The following is a 22,662-nucleotide window of genomic DNA, read 5'->3' on the forward strand; positions in this document are numbered from 1 at the left end:
TCACATGACCTTAGGGGCAACAAAAGGATGGCTCTACATTTGAATTAATACCCCCCATCTTATTTTCCCTAGTGGTGAGAGCAGCACCAGGAAAGGATGTTGTGTTCTTGCTGGATGGATCCGATTCTACTAGAACTGGATTCCCAGCTATGCAAGACTTTGTTGAAAGAGTAGTGCAGACGCTCAGTGTGGATGACAACAAAGACCGCGTGTCAGTGGTTCAGTACAGCAGAGACCCAGCTGTCCAGTTCTACCTGAACTCGTATACGACAAAGAAGCAGATCCTTGACACTGTCAGAGGTTTGAGGCACAAAGGCGGACGACCCACCAACACTGGAGCGGCTCTCCAGCACTTGAGGGACAACGTCTTCACGGCCTCTGCTGGAAGCAGACGTCTTGAAGGCGTTCCACAGCTCTTGATTCTGCTGAATGGTGGAAGGTCGTTTGACACTGTGGATGCGCCAGCCTCTGCCCTCAAACAGTTGGGTGTGTCTGTCGTTGTAATTGGAAGCAGAGGATCTGACAGCAGAGAACTGCAGACGATATCCCAGGACCCAAGTAACGCTCTGACTGTGTCTGACTTTACTGAGCTCCCCAATGTACAACAGCAACTGGAGTCTTTGGTGGAGTCTGTGGTAACTGATGTCATCCCAGAAGTACCAACTGAATCTGGTATGTCAAACACACTTTTAGCTCGGTCAAGCGGCTTGCAGACAATTTTTGATTCATAATTGCAACAACTGACCAAGCAATACACTTGATTAGCTTCATAGGTGCAATTTCAGAGGGAGTAGTAGCTTTAGAACTACCATGGAACATAAACAGCAGCTGTTGACTTTAAACCTCATCTATTATAGTCTGTCAGTCCAGTTAGGTCATGAGCATACTGTTATCAAATACCTTCATTGTTTTCACCTTCCTACTTTTCTCAGCTGACACTCCCAAAAGGGATATTGTATTCCTGCTGGATGGTTCTGACAGCTCAAGGAATGGCTTCACTGCCATGCGTGATTTTGTTGAGCGAGAGGTGGAGAAACTCAATGTGGGAGACAACAAGGACCGTGTCTCTGTGGTCCAGTACAGCAGAGACGCAGAGGCCCATTTCTATCTGAACACATACAACACAAAACAGGATGTTGTTGATTCCATCAGAGGGCTCAGACACAGAGGAGGAAGAACCCTGAACACTGGGGCAGCCCTCCAATATGTCAGGGACAATGTCTTTACCAACTCCTCAGGGAGTCGGCGCTCACAAGGTGTTCCACAACTGTTGATCCTGCTCACTGGGGGAAGGTCCTCTGACAATGTGGATACCCCAGCCTCTGCTCTCAAGCAGCAGGGCGTCATTGTCGCTGGCATTGGCACGAGGGGTTCAGACAGTAGAGAGCTGCAGAAGATATCGTACGAACCAAATTATGCTCTGTCAGTGTCGGACTTCAACGACCTCCCCCGTGTCCAAGAGCAGCTGTCCACTGTATTGAGCAAAGTTGTAGTGAGGGTCACGCCCATGACACCAACAGTGACTGGTAAGAAGTACATCGATTTTCATCTTTCAAGCTCCAACTGGGGTGCAATTTCATTCATATCGAAGCATGTTGGACGAGTTTTAATTCATGTTCCATCGCTATATAAACACATTTGTAAGAAAGTTATAGTGACTGTCAATTATCAAGGCTAGCTTTTCTTCACATGACCTTAGGGGCAACAAAAGGATGGCTCTACACTTGAATTAATACCCCCCATCTTATTTTCCTTAGTGGTGAGAGCAGCACCAGGAAAGGATGTTGTGTTCTTGCTGGATGGATCCGATTCTACTAGAACTGGATTCCCAGCTATGCAAGACTTTGTTGAAAGAGTAGTGCAGACGCTCAGTGTGGATGACAACAAAGACCGCGTGTCAGTGGTTCAGTACAGCAGAGACCCAGCTGTCCAGTTCTACCTGAACTCGTATACGACAAAGAAGCAGATCCTTGACACTGTCAGAGGTTTGAGGCACAAAGGCGGACGACCCACCAACACTGGAGCGGCTCTCCAGTACTTGAGGGACAACGTCTTCACGGCCTCTGCTGGAAGCAGACGTCTTGAAGGCGTTCCACAGCTCTTGATTCTGCTGAATGGTGGAAGGTCGTTTGACACTGTGGATGCGCCAGCCTCTGCCCTCAAACAGTTGGGTGTGTCTGTCGTTGTAATTGGAAGCAGAGGATCTGACAGCAGAGAACTGCAGACGATATCCCAGGACCCAAGTAACGCTCTGACTGTGTCTGACTTTACTGAGCTCCCCAATGTACAACAGCAACTGGAGTCTTTGGTGGAGTCTGTGGTAACTGATGTCATCCCAGAAGTACCAACTGAATCTGGTATGTCAAACACACTTTTAGCTCGGTCAAGCGGCTTGCAGAGAATTTTTGATTCATAATTGCAACAACTGACCAAGCAATACACTTGATTAGATCCATAGGTGCAATTTCAGAGGGAGTAGTAGCTTTAGAACTACCATGGAACATAAACAGCAGCTGTTGACTTTAAACCTCATCTATCATAGTCTGTCAGTCTAGTTAGGTCATGAGCACACTGTTATCAAATACCTTCATTGTGTTCATCTTCTTACTTTTCTCAGCTGACACTCCCAAAAGGGATATTGTATTCCTGCTGGATGGTTCTGACGGCTCAAGGAATGGCTTCACTGCCATGCGTGATTTTGTTGAGCAAGAGGTGGAGAAACTCAATGTGGGAGACAACAAGGACCGTGTCTCTGTGGTCCAGTACAGCAGAGACGCAGAGGCCCAATTCTATCTGAACACATACAACACAAAAGAGGATGTTGTTGATTCCATCAGAGGGCTCAGACACAGAGGAGGAAGAACTCTGAACACTGGGGCAGCCCTCCAATATGTCAGGGACAACGTCTTTACTAACTCCTCAGGGAGTCGGCGCTCGCAAGGTGTTCCACAACTGTTGATCCTGCTCACTGGGGGAAGGTCCTCTGACAATGTGGATATCCCAGCCTCTGCTCTCAAGCAGCAGGGCGTCATTGTCGCTGGCATTGGCACGAGGGGTTCAGACAGTAGAGAGCTGCAGAAGATATCATCTGAACCAAATTATGCTCTGTCAGTGTCGGACTTCAACGACCTTCCCCGTGTCCAAGAGCAGCTGTCCACTGTATTGAGCAAAGTTGTAGTGAGGGTCACGCCCATGACACCAACAGTGACTGGTAAGAAGTACATCGATTTTCATCTTTCAAGCTCCAACTGGGGTGCAATTTCATTCATATCGAAGCATGTTGGACGAGTTTTAATTCATGTTCCATCGCTATATAAACACATTTGTAAGAAAGTTATAGTGACTGTCAATTATCAAGGCTAGCTTTTCTTCACATGACCTTAGGGGCAACAAAAGGATGGCTCTACACTTGAATTAATACCCCCCATCTTATTTTCCTTAGTGGTGAGAGCAGCACCAGGAAAGGATGTTGTGTTCTTGCTGGATGGATCCGATTCTACTAGAACTGGATTCCCAGCTATGCAAGACTTTGTTGAAAGAGTAGTGCAGACGCTCAGTGTGGATGACAACAAAGACCGCGTGTCAGTGGTTCAGTACAGCAGAGACCCAGCTGTCCAGTTCTACCTGAACTCGTATACGACAAAGAAGCAGATCCTTGACACTGTCAGAGGTTTGAGGCACAAAGGCGGACGACCCACCAACACTGGAGCGGCTCTCCAGTACTTGAGGGACAACGTCTTCACGGCCTCTGCTGGAAGCAGACGTCTTGAAGGCGTTCCACAGCTCTTGATTCTGCTGAATGGTGGAAGGTCGTTTGACACTGTGGATGCGCCAGCCTCTGCCCTCAAACAGTTGGGTGTGTCTGTCGTTGTAATTGGAAGCAGAGGATCTGACAGCAGAGAACTGCAGACGATATCCCAGGACCCAAGTAACGCTCTGACTGTGTCTGACTTTACTGAGCTCCCCAATGTACAACAGCAACTGGAGTCTTTGGTGGAGTCTGTGGTAACTGATGTCATCCCAGAAGTACCAACTGAATCTGGTATGTCAAACACACTTTTAGCTCGGTCAAGCGGCTTGCAGAGAATTTTTGATTCATAATTGCAACAACTGACCAAGCAATACACTTGATTAGATCCATAGGTGCAATTTCAGAGGGAGTAGTAGCTTTAGAACTACCATGGAACATAAACAGCAGCTGTTGACTTTAAACCTCATCTATCATAGTCTGTCAGTCTAGTTAGGTCATGAGCACACTGTTATCAAATACCTTCATTGTGTTCATCTTCTTACTTTTCTCAGCTGACACTCCCAAAAGGGATATTGTATTCCTGCTGGATGGTTCTGACGGCTCAAGGAATGGCTTCACTGCCATGCGTGATTTTGTTGAGCAAGAGGTGGAGAAACTCAATGTGGGAGACAACAAGGACCGTGTCTCTGTGGTCCAGTACAGCAGAGACGCAGAGGCCCAATTCTATCTGAACACATACAACACAAAACAGGATGTTGTTGATTCCATCAGAGGGCTCAGACACAGAGGAGGAAGAACCCTGAACACTGGGGCAGCCCTCCAATATGTCAGGGACAACGTCTTTACTAACTCCTCAGGGAGTCGGCGCTCGCAAGGTGTTCCACAACTGTTGATCCTGCTCACTGGGGGAAGGTCCTCTGACAATGTGGATATCCCAGCCTCTGCTCTCAAGCAGCAGGGCGTCATTGTCGCTGGCATTGGCACGAGGGGTTCAGACAGTAGAGAGCTGCAGAAGATATCATCTGAACCAAATTATGCTCTGTCAGTGTCGGACTTCAACGACCTCCCCCGTGTCCAAGAGCAGCTGTCCACTGTATTGAGCAAAGTTGTAGTGAGGGTCACGCCCATGACACCAACAGTGACTGGTAAGAAGTACACCGATTTTCACTTTTCAAGCTCCAACTGGGGTGCAATTTCAATCATATCGAAGCATGTTGGACGAGTTTTAATTAATGTTCCATAGCTATATAAACACATTTGTAAGAAAGTTATAGTGACTGTCAATTATCAAGGCTAGCTTTTCTTCACATGACCTTAGGGGCAACAAAAGGATGGCTCTACATTTGAATTAATACCCCCCATCTTATTTTCCCTAGTGGTGAGAGCAGCACCAGGAAAGGATGTTGTGTTCTTGCTGGATGGATCCGATTCTACTAGAACTGGATTCCCAGCTATGCAAGACTTTGTTGAAAGAGTAGTGCAGACGCTCAGTGTGGATGACAACAAAGACCGCGTGTCAGTGGTTCAGTACAGCAGAGACCCAGCTGTCCAGTTCTACCTGAACTCGTATACGACAAAGAAGCAGATCCTTGACACTGTCAGAGGTTTGAGGCACAAAGGCGGACGACCCACCAACACTGGAGCGGCTCTCCAGCACTTGAGGGACAACGTCTTCACGGCCTCTGCTGGAAGCAGACGTCTTGAAGGCGTTCCACAGCTCTTGATTCTGCTGAATGGTGGAAGGTCGTTTGACACTGTGGATGCGCCAGCCTCTGCCCTCAAACAGTTGGGTGTGTCTGTCGTTGTAATTGGAAGCAGAGGATCTGACAGCAGAGAACTGCAGACGATATCCCAGGACCCAAGTAACGCTCTGACTGTGTCTGACTTTACTGAGCTCCCCAATGTACAACAGCAACTGGAGTCTTTGGTGGAGTCTGTGGTAACTGATGTCATCCCAGAAGTACCAACTGAATCTGGTATGTCAAACACACTTTTAGCTCGGTCAAGCGGCTTGCAGACAATTTTTGATTCATAATTGCAACAACTGACCAAGCAATACACTTGATTAGCTTCATAGGTGCAATTTCAGAGGGAGTAGTAGCTTTAGAACTACCATGGAACATAAACAGCAGCTGTTGACTTTAAACCTCATCTATTATAGTCTGTCAGTCCAGTTAGGTCATGAGCATACTGTTATCAAATACCTTCATTGTTTTCACCTTCCTACTTTTCTCAGCTGACACTCCCAAAAGGGATATTGTATTCCTGCTGGATGGTTCTGACAGCTCAAGGAATGGCTTCACTGCCATGCGTGATTTTGTTGAGCGAGAGGTGGAGAAACTCAATGTGGGAGACAACAAGGACCGTGTCTCTGTGGTCCAGTACAGCAGAGACGCAGAGGCCCATTTCTATCTGAACACATACAACACAAAACAGGATGTTGTTGATTCCATCAGAGGGCTCAGACACAGAGGAGGAAGAACCCTGAACACTGGGGCAGCCCTCCAATATGTCAGGGACAATGTCTTTACCAACTCCTCAGGGAGTCGGCGCTCACAAGGTGTTCCACAACTGTTGATCCTGCTCACTGGGGGAAGGTCCTCTGACAATGTGGATACCCCAGCCTCTGCTCTCAAGCAGCAGGGCGTCATTGTCGCTGGCATTGGCACGAGGGGTTCAGACAGTAGAGAGCTGCAGAAGATATCGTACGAACCAAATTATGCTCTGTCAGTGTCGGACTTCAACGACCTCCCCCGTGTCCAAGAGCAGCTGTCCACTGTATTGAGCAAAGTTGTAGTGAGGGTCACGCCCATGACACCAACAGTGACTGGTAAGAAGTACATCGATTTTCATCTTTCAAGCTCCAACTGGGGTGCAATTTCATTCATATCGAAGCATGTTGGACGAGTTTTAATTCATGTTCCATCGCTATATAAACACATTTGTAAGAAAGTTATAGTGACTGTCAATTATCAAGGCTAGCTTTTCTTCACATGACCTTAGGGGCAACAAAAGGATGGCTCTACACTTGAATTAATACCCCCCATCTTATTTTCCTTAGTGGTGAGAGCAGCACCAGGAAAGGATGTTGTGTTCTTGCTGGATGGATCCGATTCTACTAGAACTGGATTCCCAGCTATGCAAGACTTTGTTGAAAGAGTAGTGCAGACGCTCAGTGTGGATGACAACAAAGACCGCGTGTCAGTGGTTCAGTACAGCAGAGACCCAGCTGTCCAGTTCTACCTGAACTCGTATACGACAAAGAAGCAGATCCTTGACACTGTCAGAGGTTTGAGGCACAAAGGCGGACGACCCACCAACACTGGAGCGGCTCTCCAGTACTTGAGGGACAACGTCTTCACGGCCTCTGCTGGAAGCAGACGTCTTGAAGGCGTTCCACAGCTCTTGATTCTGCTGAATGGTGGAAGGTCGTTTGACACTGTGGATGCGCCAGCCTCTGCCCTCAAACAGTTGGGTGTGTCTGTCGTTGTAATTGGAAGCAGAGGATCTGACAGCAGAGAACTGCAGACGATATCCCAGGACCCAAGTAACGCTCTGACTGTGTCTGACTTTACTGAGCTCCCCAATGTACAACAGCAACTGGAGTCTTTGGTGGAGTCTGTGGTAACTGATGTCATCCCAGAAGTACCAACTGAATCTGGTATGTCAAACACACTTTTAGCTCGGTCAAGCGGCTTGCAGAGAATTTTTGATTCATAATTGCAACAACTGACCAAGCAATACACTTGATTAGATCCATAGGTGCAATTTCAGAGGGAGTAGTAGCTTTAGAACTACCATGGAACATAAACAGCAGCTGTTGACTTTAAACCTCATCTATCATAGTCTGTCAGTCTAGTTAGGTCATGAGCACACTGTTATCAAATACCTTCATTGTGTTCATCTTCTTACTTTTCTCAGCTGACACTCCCAAAAGGGATATTGTATTCATGCTGGATGGTTCTGACGGCTCAAGGAATGGCTTCACTGCCATGCGTGATTTTGTTGAGCAAGAGGTGGAGAAACTCAATGTGGGAGACAACAAGGACCGTGTCTCTGTGGTCCAGTACAGCAGAGACGCAGAGGCCCAATTCTATCTGAACACATACAACACAAAAGAGGATGTTGTTGATTCCATCAGAGGGCTCAGACACAGAGGAGGAAGAACTCTGAACACTGGGGCAGCCCTCCAATATCTCAGGGACAACGTCTTTACTAACTCCTCAGGGAGTCGGCGCTCGCAAGGTGTTCCACAACTGTTGATCCTGCTCACTGGGGGAAGGTCCTCTGACAATGTGGATATCCCAGCCTCTGCTCTCAAGCAGCAGGGCGTCATTGTCGCTGGCATTGGCACGAGGGGTTCAGACAGTAGAGAGCTGCAGAAGATATCATCTGAACCAAATTATGCTCTGTCAGTGTCGGACTTCAACGACCTCCCCCGTGTCCAAGAGCAGCTGTCCACTGTATTGAGCAAAGTTGTAGTGAGGGTCACGCCCATGACACCAACAGTGACTGGTAAGAAGTACACCGATTTTCACTTTTCAAGCTCCAACTGGGGTGCAATTTCAATCATATCGAAGCATGTTGGACGAGTTTTAATTAATGTTCCATAGCTATATAAACACATTTGTAAGAAAGTTATAGTGACTGTCAATTATCAAGGCTAGCTTTTCTTCACATGACCTTAGGGGCAACAAAAGGATGGCTCTACACTTGAATTAATACCCCCCATCTTATTTTCCCTAGTGGTGAGAGCAGCACCAGGAAAGGATGTTGTGTTCTTGCTGGATGGATCCGATTCTACTAGAACTGGATTCCCAGCTATGCAAGACTTTGTTGAAAGAGTAGTGCAGACGCTCAGTGTGGATGACAACAAAGACCGCGTGTCAGTGGTTCAGTACAGCAGAGACCCAGCTGTCCAGTTCTACCTGAACTCGTATACGACAAAGAAGCAGATCCTTGACACTGTCAGAGGTTTGAGGCACAAAGGCGGACGACCCACCAACACTGGAGCGGCTCTCCAGTACTTGAGGGACAACGTCTTCACGGCCTCTGCTGGAAGCAGACGTCTTGAAGGCGTTCCACAGCTCTTGATTCTGCTGAATGGTGGAAGGTCGTTTGACACTGTGGATGCGCCAGCCTCTGCCCTCAAACAGTTGGGTGTGTCTGTCGTTGTAATTGGAAGCAGAGGATCTGACAGCAGGGAACTGCAGACGATATCCCAGAACCCAAGTAACGCTCTGACTGTGTCTGACTTTACTGAGCTCCCCAATGTACAACAGCAACTGGAGTCTTTGGTGGAGGCTGTGGTAACTGATGTCATCCCAGAAGTACCAACTGAATCTGGTATGTCAAACACACTTTTAGCTTGGTCAAGCGGCTTGCAGACAATTTTTGATTCATAATTGCAACAACTAACCAAGGAATACACTTGATTAGCTTCATAGGTGCAATTTTAGAGGCAGTAGTAGCTTTAGAACTACCATGGAACATAAACAGCAGCTGTTGACTTTAAACCTCATCTATTACAGTCTGTCAGTCCAGTTTGGTCATCAGCATACTGTTATCAAATACCTTCATTGTATTCATCTTCTTACTTTTCTCAGTTGACACTCCCAAAAGGGATATTGTATTCCTGCTGGATGGTTCTGACAGCTCAAGGAATGGCTTCACTGCCATGCGTGATTTTGTTGAGCGAGAGGTGGAGAAACTCAATGTGGGAGACAACAAGGACCGTGTCTCTGTGGTCCAGTACAGCAGAGACGCAGAGGCCCAATTCTATCTGAACACATACAACACAAAACAGGATGTTGTTGATTCCATCAGAGGGCTCAGACACAGAGGAGGAAGAACCCTGAACACTGGGGCAGCCCTCCAATATGTCAGGGACAACGTCTTTACTAACTCCTCAGGGAGTCGGCGCTCACAAGGTGTTCCACAACTGTTGATCCTGCTCACTGGGGGAAGGTCCTCTGACAATGTGGATACCCCAGCCTCTGCTCTCAAGCAGCAGGGCGTCATTGTCGCTGGCATTGGCACGAGGGGTTCAGACAGTAGAGAGCTGCAGAAGATATCGTACGAACCAAATTATGCTCTGTCAGTGTCGGACTTCAACGACCTCCCCCGTGTCCAAGAGCAGCTGTCCACTGTATTGAGCAAAGTTGTAGTGAGGGCCACGCCCATGACACCAACAGTGACTGGTAAGAAGTACACCGATTTTCATTTTTCAAGCTCCAACTGGGGTGCAATTTCATTCAAATCGAAGCATGTTGGACGAGTTTTAATTCATGTTCCATAGCTATGTAAACACATTTAAAGAAAGTTAGTGTGACAATCAATTATCAAGGCTAGCTTTTCTTCACATGACCTTGGGGCAAAAAAAGGTTGGCTCTACACTTGAATTAATACCCCCATCTTATTTTCCTTAGTGGTGAGAGCAGCACCAGGAAAGGATGTTGTGTTCTTGCTGGATGGATCCGATTCTACTAGAACTGGATTCCCCGCTATGCAAGACTTTGTTGAAAGAGTAGTGCAGACGCTCAGTGTGGATGACAACAAAGACCGCGTGTCAGTGGTTCAGTACAGCAGAGACCCAGCTGTCCAGTTCTACCTGAACACGTATACGACAAAGAAGCAGATCCTTGACACTGTCAGAGGTTTGAGGCACAAAGGCGGACGACCCACCAACACTGGAGCGGCTCTCCAGTACTTGAGGGACAACGTCTTCACGGCCTCTGCTGGAAGCAGACGCCTTGAAGGCGTTCCACAGCTATTGATTCTGCTGAATGGTGGAAGGTCGTTTGACACTGTGGATGCGCCAGCCTCTGCCCTCAAACAGTTGGGTGTGTCTGTCGTTGTAATTGGAAGCAGAGGATCTGACAGCAGGGAACTGCAGACGATATCCCAGGACCCAAGTAACGCTCTGACTGTGTCTGACTTTACTGAGCTCCCCAATGTACAACAGCAACTGGAGTCTTTGGTGGAGGCTGTGGTAACTGATGTCATCCCAGAAGTACCAACTGAATCTGGTATGTCAAACACACTTTTAGCTTGGTCAAGCGGCTTGCAGACAATTTTTGATTCATAATTGCAACAACTAACCAAGGAATACACTTGATTAGCTTCATAGGTGCAATTTTAGAGGCAGTAGTAGCTTTAGAACTACCATGGAACATAAACAGCAGCTGTTGACTTTAAACCTCATCTATTACAGTCTGTCAGTCCAGTTTGGTCATCAGCATACTGTTATCAAATACCTTCATTGTATTTATCTTCTTACTTTTCTCAGTTGACACTCCCAAAAGGGATATTGTATTCCTGCTGGATGGTTCTGACAGCTCAAGGAATGGCTTCACTGCCATGCGTGATTTTGTTGAGCGAGAGGTGGAGAAACTCAATGTGGGAGACAACAAGGACCGTGTCTCTGTGGTCCAGTACAGCAGAGACGCAGAGGCCCAATTCTATCTGAACACATACAACACAAAACAGGATGTTGTTGATTCCATCAGAGGGCTCAGACACAGAGGAGGAAGAACCCTGAACACTGGGGCAGCCCTCCAATATGTCAGGGACAACGTCTTTACCAACTCCTCAGGGAGTCGGCGCTCACAAGGTGTTCCACAACTGTTGATCCTGCTCACTGGGGGAAGGTCCTCTGACAATGTGGATACCCCAGCCTCTGCTCTCAAGCAGCAGGGCATCATTGTCGCTGGCATTGGCACGAGGGGTTCAGACAGTAGAGAGCTGCAGAAGATATCGTACGAACCAAATTATGCTCTGTCAGTGTCGGACTTCAACGACCTCCCCCGTGTCCAAGAGCAGCTGTCCACTGTATTGAGCAAAGTTGTAGTGAGGGCCACGCCCATGACACCAACAGTGACTGGTAAGAAGTACACCGATTTTCAATTTTCAAGCTCCAACTGGGGTGCAATTTCATTCAAATCGAAGCATGTTGGACGAGTTTTAATTCATGTTCCATCGCTATATAAACACATTTGTAAGAAAGTTATAGTGACTGTCAATTATCAAGGCTAGCTTTTCTTCACATGACCTTGGGGTAAAAAAAGGTTGGCTCTACACTTGAATTAATACCCTCATCTTATTTTCCCTAGTGGTGAGAGCAGCACCAGGAAAGGATGTTGTGTTCTTGCTGGATGGATCCGATTCTACTAGAACTGGATTCCCAGCTATGCAAGACTTTGTTGAAAGAGTAGTGCAGACACTCAGTGTGGATGACAACAAAGACCGCGTGTCAGTGGTTCAGTACAGCAGAGACCCAGCTGTCCAGTTCTACCTGAACTCGTATACGACAAAGAAGCAGATCCTTGACACTGTCAGAGGTTTGAGGCACAAAGGCGGACGACCCACCAACACTGGAGCGGCTCTCCAGTACTTGAGGGACAACGTCTTCACGGCCTCTGCTGGAAGCAGACGTCTTGAAGGCGTTCCACAGCTCTTGATTCTGCTGAATGGTGGAAGGTCGTTTGACACTGTGGATGCGCCAGCCTCTGCCCTCAAACAGTTGGGTGTGTCTGTCGTTGTAATTGGAACCAGAGGATCTGACAGCAGAGAACTGCAGACGATATCCCAGGACCCAAGTAACGCTCTGACTGTGTCTGACTTTACTGAGCTCCCCAATGTACAACAGCAACTGGAGTCTTTGGTGGAGTCTGTGGTAACTGATGTCATCCCAGAAGTACCAACTGAATCTGGTATGTTGTCATATGGAACATTTGGCTGGTCCATAAATGTACTTTTTTTCCCTTCTCATTTTAACACATTTTTTCTCATGTCATCTATTTATTTATCACAAAAAAACTTTAATTTAATTTCCTGTTGCTCCACATCAGTCAGCTTTCTCTTTTCTCTTTGAGGTGTTGCGCAAAACTTTGTCATTGTACATCGTTTCTCGTCCTTTTGTTCTCCTTTGGACAAATCAAATCCTCACACTATTTCTTAATCCCTTTCTCAACTTTCTTTTCACTTGGAACCAAACTTTCCATACAACTTGTTTTCCTCTTTATTTGTTTTTTTTGTTTTTTATTTCTTCTTAATTAGTATAGCTGTGAATGACATGAAATTGCATTGAGTCTCACCCCGCAGAATGACACTGCATGTTTCAGTGTCATCTTTTCTTGTCATGACAAGAAATTTCTTTTAAAATTCTCAATTATAAGTGCTTGGTCATGGGAAATGTTGCCATCACTTTGATATATTAAACTTTTGCATCAGTTTCAACATATTTTCTACATTTCGGGTATTTAAGCTTTACCTAGACAGTGAGATAAAGATTTACTTAATCTCACTGCGTAGTTGAAGTTTAAAGCATACAGCACCAAAAAGGAAAGGAAAATATGAATAATGAGAAAAGAGAACATAGTACAACAGAAGAAAAGTCACAACTTTTGCCAAATAAACACACATCCAAATGAAGAAAAAGCACCGTTGTGGTTGGACTGATGGGAACTGGAGAAGCTGAAACTCTCTCGCAAACAGAAGAACACACTTTACATCTGAAATATGATGCTTACAGTAATGAGATACAGAGAAGTCTCTATTGTCCACATCAAAAGCATTTGCATAGCAAAATAGCAGTCAGGATGTAACAAGTGTAATAGCTACATAAAAGTAGTGTATTGTTACTATTACATTTAATACAGGATGATACAAGAATGAAACTGAACAACTGGCAATAACTGTTCAGACAATGAAGAAAGCAGTCATATCATATGAAGACCACAGAGTCAGTACTTAAGTGTATAGATAAGAGAACTATTCCTAAATTAAGCCTCAGTATAAATTTGGCTGCCAACACTTCAGTGATGTTGTTCAAAACTACAATTTCATTTAAATTGTAGTCCTTAAAATGTGAGCCATTTCAACGATAAAATAGTTGGTGTCTTTTCATGGTCATGCATTAAAGAAAGGCAAATTTCACTGGTGCTACAGAAGTGAAAATGGTCTTTTTTTTGCAGGTTTGATTTATAAATCTTTCGCCAAACAGAGGGCACAATCAACTAGACGGGTATTATTTTTGATTTGTGGTCGAAGATGGTCTTCGCTGGCGTTGATTGATCAGTATTTGTAAGGTTTTATTCTTTGAAGCAGGTTGTAACATCATATCTTGTCTTACAGCGGAGACCCAGGGCCCACGGAAGGATATTGTTTTCCTCGTCGATGGTTCCGATGGCGTTGGACGGGATTTTGCCATCATCCAGGAGTTCATCCGCAGGGTCGTGGAGAGCCTCAGCGTGGGGGAGAACAAGATTCGGATCGGCGTTGTTCAGTATGGTGACACTGCTCAGCCTGACATGTACCTCAACACACACACAACCAAAGAGGGCGTTTTGAATGGCGTCAGAGGAATGAGCCAGCGAGGCGGAAGACAGCGTAACCTGGGTCAGGCCTTGCAGTTTGTCGGCCAGGATGTCCTGACGGCGGCACGGGGCAGCAGGAAGGACGAGGGCGTTCCACAGTTTGTTGTGCTCGTCTCCGGCGGACCTTCGACAGATGACATCAATCGTCCCGCAAACTCCCTCAAACAATCGAGAGTTCTTCCCCTCAGCATTGGGACCAGGGATGTCAATCTCAAAGAACTGCAGGTGTTGTCGTATGTGCCCAACTTTGCCTTTTCGGTCGACGATCTCCCCGGCCTCTACACAGTCCAAGAAAACATCATCAACACAATAACGGAGCTATCGGATGAGGACATTGCCAGGATGCGTCCAGACATCTCAACATTTGAAGGTAAAACTGAACCAGTGAGATACATTACAATATCTCAACTTTCAGCTTGGACACATGATTTGCTTGCTTAATATAAATCAAAATGACTTAGATTTTCTGTTGAACTGCATTCTGATAGTAACCACCTTGTACAAAGTAATAATAATGGCTTTTTTTTCTCTGTGCTCTTGTTTTGTTATATTGGCGCAGTCTCCGCACCAGTACCGACGGGAGGAGAGAAGAGGGATGTCGTGTTTCTTATTGATGGCACAACAGCAGGGCGCAGCGAGTTCCAGAACATCCGTGACATGATAAGAAGAGTTGTGGAGAAGCTGGATGTCGGACTCGATAAGGTCCGGGTGTCCGTGGTGCAGTACAGTGACGACCCAAAGTTAGAATTCCGGCTGAATGAATTCTCCAGCAAAAACGAGGTGCGACAGGCTGTGATGAGACTTCGAGCCCAAGGTGGAAACAGCTTGAACACCGGGCGTGCTCTTGAGTTCGTTGCCCGAAATGTCTACCAGAGATCAGGGGGAAGCCGCATCGAGGAGGGCGTGCCTCAATTCCTCATTCTAGTCACAGGTGGCAAGTCTACAGATGATGTGTCCACATCGGCTGACCAGTTGAAGAGAAACCGGGTTGCACCTCTGGCCATCGGCTCAAGAAATGCAGATCCAGATGAGCTGAGACAGATTTCCCTGAAGCCAGAGCTTGTGTACACAGTGGACAGTTTCCAGCAACTACCGAGAGTGGAGTCACAGCTGATTGATTCAGTCAAGACTATATCCACGGCTGATATTGTCAGCAGCTACGTTCCCCCAACAGTGGACCTCGGTAAGAAATAGTCATATATAACTAAAAGTAAAGCTAACTACTGAATGCCTCACTAATGGTAATCAACCTCTATTTTGTTGGGCTATGATACTTTTGGTAAAGTGTTTCCTCCTGTTTGTGCATTTCAGGCTCTGTCAGTCTCGGCAAAAAAGACATCATCTTCCTCATCGATGGTTCTGACAATACAGGTTCTGCTGGCCTTGCTCATATTCGTGACTTCATCCTCAACATCGTGCAGCAGCTTGATGTGCAGCCCGATCAAGTGCGTGTGGGAATTGTCCAGTATGCAGATAATGTCAAAACAGAGTTTTCACTCAACTCGCACAACAACAAGCCGGCGGTGGTCTCTGCAGTTAAAAGACTTCGTCAGATGGGTGGCCGGTCATCAGATCTGGCTGATGCCATTGAATACGTCATACAAAATGAGTTGAAAGCCTCTGCCGGTCTTCGTCCGACCGAGGCGTCCCAGCACCTCGTGGTTCTCACAGGCGGACGTTCTCCCCAAGATGTTTCCCTCTACGGACCCCTGCTTAAGGGTTCCCGCGTCAACTGCATTGGTGTCGGAGCTGGCGGCGCAGACACGAGGCAGCTTTCCCAGATTGCCACCTCTTCAGATGATGTCCTTCAAGTTCCTACATTCCCTGGCTTGCAGTCCATGCGAGAGAGACTAATAGCCAGGTTGAGTGGCGATCTCATCGAGGAATATGAGCCTCCCAGTAAGTTGGACAAATATTTCCACCTGGTAGAAACTATTTTCACATGTTGATCCAAGATATTAATTCTAACCTACTTCTTTTTTCCCCTCCCATCTTTTAGCTGATCCCCAGATTCCAATCAAAAAGGCCGACATTGTGTTTTTGGTGGATGGCTCCATTAATTTGGGTCGAGACAACTTCAAACAAGTGATGGCCTTCATCCACGAACTCGTCGACCTGTTCTTCACTGAAAGAGACCAACTCCGCATTGGACTGGCACATTATGCAGCAGACGTCACCGACGTCTTTTTCCTCAACACACACAAAAACAGGCAGGACATTTTTGACGCCATTGACCGAACAGAGTACAAAGGTGGGCGCAGAATCAACACGGGCGCTGCCATCCGCCACGTTCAAGACGTTCACTTCACAAGGCCAAAGGGCAGCAGGATAGACGAGGGCACCCCTCAGATCCTGATGCTCATTACCGGCGGGGAGTCGGCTGACGACAGCAAAACGGCCGCCCTCGGTCTGAAGAGTAAAGGTGTAAGAATCTTTGCAGTGGGGGTGGGCGACATTCAGAACGAGCTGGAGAACATCGCAAGTGAGTCATCCACCGTGGCCCGAACCAGCACCTACCAGGGACTTTCCGAGCTCAACGAACAAATCCTGGAGACTTTGGATGATGAAGTGAAGGGGAAACTATGCGTCGGTGGACAAGAACCATCAAGAAGTGAGCACTGCTTGATTCTTTTTCACCCCCAGCTGAAGTGTTTGTCATGTCGTTGCTTAGCATTAGATAGTTCAATATTCTTCATTGGAGAACTTGTGAAATAAACTTTTCCATTATGACTATTTTGCAGCATGCAGCATGGAAGTGTTGGTGGGCTTTGACGTGGGTGCCCAGAACATCTTCAGTGCCCAGACCAACCTCCAGAGCAAGATGGGTGCCATTCTGCAGAGGATTTCCAAACTGGCGCCGAGCAGTTGCCTCGGCGGACAGACTCCCTCTGTGCAAGTGGGCATGGTGGTGCTGGATTCGGCCTCGGAGCCGGTTCAACTGGATTTCACCAACAACGCAGATGAGCTGTTTGAATCCTTCAGAGGCCTGAGGAGTCGTGGCCCATTTGTTCTCAATGGAAAGACCATCTCGGCTTACACCAATAGGTTCCGAACCAGACAGGACAACGTTGTCAAGGTTTGTTCCCTGAACACCGCATTTGAGAAATGTCAGAAAGTTTCAGAGACTTTTTCTTTTCTTTTTGTAAGATTTCACATATTCACCAATTTCACTGGTTTTTGAAACCAATTTAACTCCAGCTCTAGTCAAAATGACACTTAATACATGCAAAATTCCAAGGAAATTGTAAAGAAAAATAGATGAGACTGAATTGTGTTTTCCAAATTCTGCCATTCTCTCCTAAAGGTCGTCATTCATCTGACTGATGGTCTTGATGCTCCATATGCTGAAATGAAGCGACGCGTCGAGGAGCTTCAACAGTCGGGTACAACTGCATTCGACTCTCTTTCAATGTTACTGTACTTCTGAGTGACTCACAACGCTACTACAAGCCATACATTTCTGAAACGTTTGCCAAACAGGAGTGAACAGCTTCATTCTGGTCGGGCTGGAGCGGGTGCCAAAGTTCGAAGACGCTTCACTGCTGGAATTTGGTCGCGGCTTCAGATACACCAGACCTTTGCGTCTCAATGTCATGGACTTAGATTACGAGCTGATGGAAGAACTTGTGAGTACAAAGTGGACAACTGCTCTCTGACTTCTGCAGTCCACCGTCGATCATGTACATTGAGTACTCAGACCTATATTTTGTATTTGCACACAGGACAGTGTTGCAGAAAGGGAGTGCTGCGGAGTACCGTGCAAATGCACCGGCACCAGAGGAGACAGAGGAGCGGTTGGACTATCGGGATCAAAGGTTTTTATTTGTATTTACGTTTTCTGGGACAAGTCTATTATTTCTACTGGGATTTATGTCTTAGTAGTCACAAACTAATATTAAGTTCCTGTGCTTTTCAGGGTGGTTCGGGATTACCAGGAAGCCAAGGACATCCGGGAGACGAGGGCGGACCTGTGAGTCGGAATGTTTTCTTATGGACCCTCCTGCAGAATTGTCCCATTTCATATCCCTTTCAGTATTTTGTGGGTACATTGTGAGTCTTGTTCCAGGGAGAGCGAGGTCCCCCTGGTGTGAATGGAACTCAGGGTTTCCAGGGATGCCCTGGACAAAGAGGTGTTAAGGTACAAACTTCACCAGTCAAGTTTTTCCTCTCCGCAAAGGCAACCGAGTGACGTAACACCTGTTTCTGTGTTTTGTTTTGTTTTTTTTCTCCTTTCCAGGGCTCTCGTGGTTACTCTGGAGAAAAGGTGAGCACTTTTGTTTTGACATCAGTATTTTGACAGAAATGTTTAAAAAAATAAAGGTCATCCAACAGTTATATAATCAATTACTGCATTTATGCAGGGAGAATTCGGAGAACTTGGACTTGACGGCATCAATGGAGAAGAGGTAAGTGAATGTAGTAGTAATAATAATAATTATTAGTATTATTATTATTAATTAATAATAATAATAATTAATTATTATTAACAACAACAATACAAATTATTATTATTATTATTACGAATAAGGAGACATTTTTCCGATCGCTCACACATTTCTTCACATGTGGCTGAAAAGTAAGCCTCTTGATATTTCTGCATGGTCGCTGGACTTTATTGAACATGTGCCAAATGGTTTCAGGGTAAAAGTGGAGTGGCTGGACCTCCAGGAGACCGAGGAAACCCGGGAAGGAGGGTGAGTGATGGAACGCAGTCCTCGCCCGGTTTCCACTTGATGATCAAAGTTGGATTTCTCTTTACAAATACTAATGTGCTTTGTTGTTTGCTTTCAGGGTCCCAAAGGCCTCAAAGGACAAGCAGGAGACATCGGAGAAATGGGAATCAGAGGCGACCCTGTTAGTATTATATAGAACTGAACAGAACTGCTCGTGCCGTATTTTACTAAACACGATAAAGTGATGTGATTCATCTGGCACATCTGAAATGAAATATCACTGATTTACTGCTTTATAGTCACTTCTTAGACAGTCTTGTATTTCTCTGCAGCCGCCAGCACATGACAGTATTTATTACTCTTCCTAAAAGTAGCCTACTTTACTTTTGCTTTGCAGATTGCTGTGTTTTATTATGTTTTGCTGTAGTATTTGAATTTTGCATCAACTGACAGTATGATTTGTGTTACACAGGGTACCAGTGGAGGCGATAACAACCAGCCAGGACCCAAAGGAGACGCCGGTGACGCCGGACCACCGGTAATGTCGCCTCACAGCTGACACTTTGAGGAACTGTGATCACCCATAACATTACGACCCCCCCCCCCCCCCCGACCTGCCCCGGGGGCTCGTGCAGCTCCAAATACAATGAACTCCAATTGCATGTGTTAGACGTCTCCTTGGCAGAGTAGGGAGGCAAAATGTCCGCTCAGGACCTTCCCTTACCCACGAGTCGCCATACAAAAGGTTAATTTGTGCTGATCGGCGTCCCAACAATGACTTTTCTTCACTGAGAAATTTGTTGTGAAACGACAGGGAGAGCCTGGCGAGGACGGGAAGCCTGGAGGCCCCGGTGAACCTGGAAGAAGGGTAAACAGTTGCGCCACCTGACCAACGTCTCCATACGCGATCCTGGTTGTTCTTTATTAAACCATTTTCTCGTGTGCCTTCACTAGGGATCTGACGGCAGGAGAGGCCCGCCCGGTCAGGCTGTAAGTGCCTTTTGTTTTGTTTTTTTGGTGATGACGTACACTATTTCCAGACCCCCCTTCTTTTAACATTCTGCTGCTTTTAAATCATTAAAGGGAAATCCTGGAAAGCTGGGAGGTGACGGTGTGCAGGGAGAGCCTGGTGTCGGAGGATCTCGGGTACGTTTCTTCATTTACGATCAACAAATACATCGTGCATGAATATATTTAAGCTTCATTGTTGATGATCTTGGCTGCCAATCAGTCTGTTGGCTGCATTAGCAACTTAAGAAGATAATGTAACAGGGTTGTAATTCAGATCTGTTATGTTTTAATCTGAGTTTCTTCTTCTCTGTTTAAAGGGTCCACCTGGACCGATCGGTGTACCAGGACCACGAGGAGAGGATGGTAACCCCGGACCAAGGGTGAGTCCACCTGATCCCATTGATCTGAGCTGATGATGTTCCAAACCGGACACTGACCTCGTCACGTTATCGTTTAGGGTCCTGGAGGCATCCCGGGGTCGGCTGGAGATAAAGGACGAAGGGGAACTCTTGGACGCAAGGTACAAAATGTGTCGTGGCTCACATTCTTCAATAAGAGTATTTTTTTTTTTTTTATTTTCATTCATAAACACAGCAGCCTGAGCCAAACTCTCGTAACATTACTGGACCCACATGTGGAGCCTATTTGAGCAAACAGGAACGGACCTTAAGAAAACATGAGGCCCAGCTTACAAAGAAGGGATCTGAGATTAATTATATTTATAGAACCTGACGTGAAAAACACAGACCTTACCAATAGTTTGAGGCTCTGACGTCTCTTTGTCTCCTTTCTCTGTGTCTTTACAGGGAGAACCGGGAGAACCAGGACCAAGGGGTATCGTCGGATCCCTCGGCCCCCGTGGAGAACCTGTAAGGACCGAGCCAGCGTCTTATTGAGAGTTTTCATAATATACAAAGTTAAAGAGCTTTGGTGAACCTCAGTGACAACTCCTCATATCTCAATTCCATTACGATACATCGTATATACTGTGGAGGATTTCTAGAACGTTTCTGACACTTCTGCTGAATGCTCCTCGAAATGGCATTCAAAAAGACAGTCATATATCATAGAATTACAAAAAACACATAATATAGTGGAACACTTTGCAGCTTATCTACTGTGGAAGAATCTCTGTACAACGTTTTAAACACCTTAAGCTTTTTTAAACACATTTTCCTTTAGAACTGAAACAGGAAGTGTGACTTTGATTATTGACAAAGTTAAAATAAAGTTGACGTATTTAGCAGTAAGTTTAAACTTTGCTTCGATGAGCGCCTTCTAAATACCCGATGCGAGTTCCTTTGAGGCCTGTGTCACTTTGACTTGATGTATCTGAGAAAAGTCCAACGGTGTGATTCTAATCAGGGAGCCGATGGTTCCCCTGAGGTCTGCGCCGGGGAATCGCACCAGAACATCGAGTCGTATCGGATGACAGTGGACCTGAACGAGTGCAGCTGAATTAATACGCGCCGGGGAAAAAAATCAGATTGGTCACACACTTGTCTCTTGTCTTTCTCACAGGGAGAGGATGGCAGAGACGGTTTTGGTGTTCAAGGGCCCAAAGGAAGAAGGGTAACCACTTTAACCCTTTCCTGCATGAAACGACATGTTTTGAATTGATTTGCTAACAAGTGTTTTTGTTTTTTTTCCATCAAAGCTCCTCTGAAATAAAGTATACAGGAAATAAAAAAAATAAAAAAATCTCAAAATCTTTATTTTTCTTCAATAGGGTGACGAAGGCTTCCCAGGGTTCCCAGGAGCAAAGGTAAATACGAACATTTAGGGTGATTTATTACATTTTAATTTAACCAAACTGCGACACGTGGACTCGCTGCATTCCTCAACTGGACTTCCGTGTTTCCAGGGAGCAGCCGGAGACGGCGGCGCTGGCGGTGGACCTGGACCTCGGGGGAACCGCGGACAGAGGGTGAGCTCCCAGCCCACAGTGGGATTACGGTTTCTCCGTGCCGACACTGATGCCAAATCCTCAAAAGCTCATTCCAGAGCATTGCCGAGACCATGTGGCTCCCGCAGTGGGGCTCCATTGTTGAACGTTATTATACAGCAGCTCATTCGCGGCGGCGAATGAGCTGCATCCACATTAATGTCTGGGGTTTAACCAATGACAGCTGGATGAGTTTAAATGCAAATTCCTGTCTGTCGCTCGTTTATTTCCAGGGTGTCTCTGGTGATATTGGTACCCCCGGACAGAAGGGAGAAGTTGGATATGCTGGGCCATATGTAAGTATCAGTGTGTGCAGCTCACATGGCTCTGGGCCGTTTTTACTTGTTTCTGCGTTTCATTTTGAACTGGATGCATGGCACATGTTGTATAATCCAGCAATTAAGCTCCTAGAAATGACCTGAAATCATGAATCACAGTGACGTCTTGTGCTCCCAAATAGAGAAAACCCATGCAACCAATTGCAAATTCAATAAAAACACAATCACGTTTGCAAATTTGCTTCCTGTTACAGCAACAAATTGCCAACACTGAAGATGCATTGTGTTAATACAAGATGTGATATAACAGTCACAGGGTTAAGCTTCAGATCTCCAAATGCCACTCAGGATCTTTTTTTATATCCTTACCGGAACACATTATTCCAATATACTTGACCTAAATCACCACTAAAGAAAATGGAACATTTTCTCCCCGGACTATGAATGTGCAATATTTTTTCACATTAACACATCTGGCTCCACATGAATGACTTTTCAAAAGTAATTGAATCCGTTATGTCCAAGTTGTCAATGCAATCATGTTTTCTCCTGCAGGGTCTCAAAGGACCACGAGGACCCGGTGTCGTGGTGAGTATCTATTCATCTCAACATGCTGTGGAGAAAAGCT

At 46.1% G+C, this 22,662-nt stretch overlaps 5 protein-coding genes across 7 annotated transcripts in view; all 5 read left to right on the plus strand.

Moving 5' to 3' along the window:
- Positions 1-4,644, plus strand: part of LOC308131337 (uncharacterized protein) — a gene marked incomplete at both ends in the record, with an annotated part of 33,120 nt that extends 28,476 nt beyond the window's left edge. Inside the window, 6 exons of the mRNA XM_080498065.1 lie at positions 73-672; positions 933-1,526; positions 1,758-2,320; positions 2,560-3,211; positions 3,443-4,005; positions 4,609-4,644. Of these exons, the coding sequence (XP_080354191.1) occupies positions 73-672; positions 933-1,526; positions 1,758-2,320; positions 2,560-3,211; positions 3,443-4,005; positions 4,609-4,644 (3,008 nt within the window). The remainder of the gene's footprint in view (positions 1-72; positions 673-932; positions 1,527-1,757; positions 2,321-2,559; positions 3,212-3,442; positions 4,006-4,608) is intronic.
- The window catches only part of LOC308131174 (collagen alpha-3(VI) chain-like), an 83,838-nt gene that overhangs the window by 50,216 nt on the left and 10,960 nt on the right, over positions 1-22,662 (plus strand). For all 3 annotated transcript variants that reach the window (XM_080497791.1, XM_080497792.1, XM_080497790.1), the window contains 26 exons: positions 13,886-14,497; positions 14,687-15,310; positions 15,439-16,026; positions 16,127-16,738; positions 16,869-17,203; positions 17,432-17,510; positions 17,608-17,753; positions 17,850-17,942; positions 18,044-18,097; positions 18,194-18,265; positions 18,365-18,391; positions 18,489-18,533; positions 18,768-18,821; positions 18,919-18,981; positions 19,273-19,338; positions 19,615-19,668; positions 19,755-19,790; positions 19,884-19,946; positions 20,129-20,191; positions 20,269-20,331; positions 20,618-20,680; positions 21,333-21,383; positions 21,541-21,576; positions 21,676-21,738; positions 21,990-22,052; positions 22,590-22,622. In XM_080497791.1, the coding sequence (XP_080353917.1) occupies positions 13,886-14,497; positions 14,687-15,310; positions 15,439-16,026; positions 16,127-16,738; positions 16,869-17,203; positions 17,432-17,510; positions 17,608-17,753; positions 17,850-17,942; positions 18,044-18,097; positions 18,194-18,265; positions 18,365-18,391; positions 18,489-18,533; positions 18,768-18,821; positions 18,919-18,981; positions 19,273-19,338; positions 19,615-19,668; positions 19,755-19,790; positions 19,884-19,946; positions 20,129-20,191; positions 20,269-20,331; positions 20,618-20,680; positions 21,333-21,383; positions 21,541-21,576; positions 21,676-21,738; positions 21,990-22,052; positions 22,590-22,622 (4,058 nt within the window). The remainder of the gene's footprint in view (positions 1-13,885; positions 14,498-14,686; positions 15,311-15,438; positions 16,027-16,126; positions 16,739-16,868; positions 17,204-17,431; positions 17,511-17,607; positions 17,754-17,849; positions 17,943-18,043; positions 18,098-18,193; positions 18,266-18,364; positions 18,392-18,488; positions 18,534-18,767; positions 18,822-18,918; positions 18,982-19,272; positions 19,339-19,614; positions 19,669-19,754; positions 19,791-19,883; positions 19,947-20,128; positions 20,192-20,268; positions 20,332-20,617; positions 20,681-21,332; positions 21,384-21,540; positions 21,577-21,675; positions 21,739-21,989; positions 22,053-22,589; positions 22,623-22,662) is intronic.
- On the plus strand, positions 5,205-7,471 carry LOC308131338 (collagen alpha-3(VI) chain-like; the record flags this gene model as incomplete). The annotated part of the gene is made up of 3 exons (XM_080498066.1): positions 5,205-5,690; positions 6,389-6,581; positions 6,813-7,471. 3 exons carry the CDS (start codon positions 5,205-5,207, stop codon positions 7,469-7,471), a joined length of 1,338 nt encoding a protein of 445 aa, XP_080354192.1.
- LOC308131339 (collagen alpha-3(VI) chain-like) lies at positions 7,590-8,503 on the plus strand (the record flags this gene model as incomplete). The annotated part of the gene is made up of 2 exons (XM_080498067.1): positions 7,590-8,214; positions 8,498-8,503. Exons 1-2 carry the CDS (start codon positions 7,618-7,620, stop codon positions 8,501-8,503), a joined length of 603 nt encoding a protein of 200 aa, XP_080354193.1. The 5' UTR covers positions 7,590-7,617.
- On the plus strand, positions 8,575-12,858 carry LOC308131340 (collagen alpha-3(VI) chain-like; the record flags this gene model as incomplete). The annotated part of the gene is made up of 5 exons (XM_080498068.1): positions 8,575-8,725; positions 9,358-9,951; positions 10,180-10,779; positions 11,040-11,633; positions 12,854-12,858. 5 exons carry the CDS (start codon positions 8,575-8,577, stop codon positions 12,856-12,858), a joined length of 1,944 nt encoding a protein of 647 aa, XP_080354194.1.

Source organism: Blennius ocellaris (assembly GCF_963422515.1).
Source record: "Blennius ocellaris genome assembly, chromosome: 6".
NCBI lineage: Eukaryota > Metazoa > Chordata > Actinopteri > Blenniiformes > Blenniidae > Blennius > Blennius ocellaris.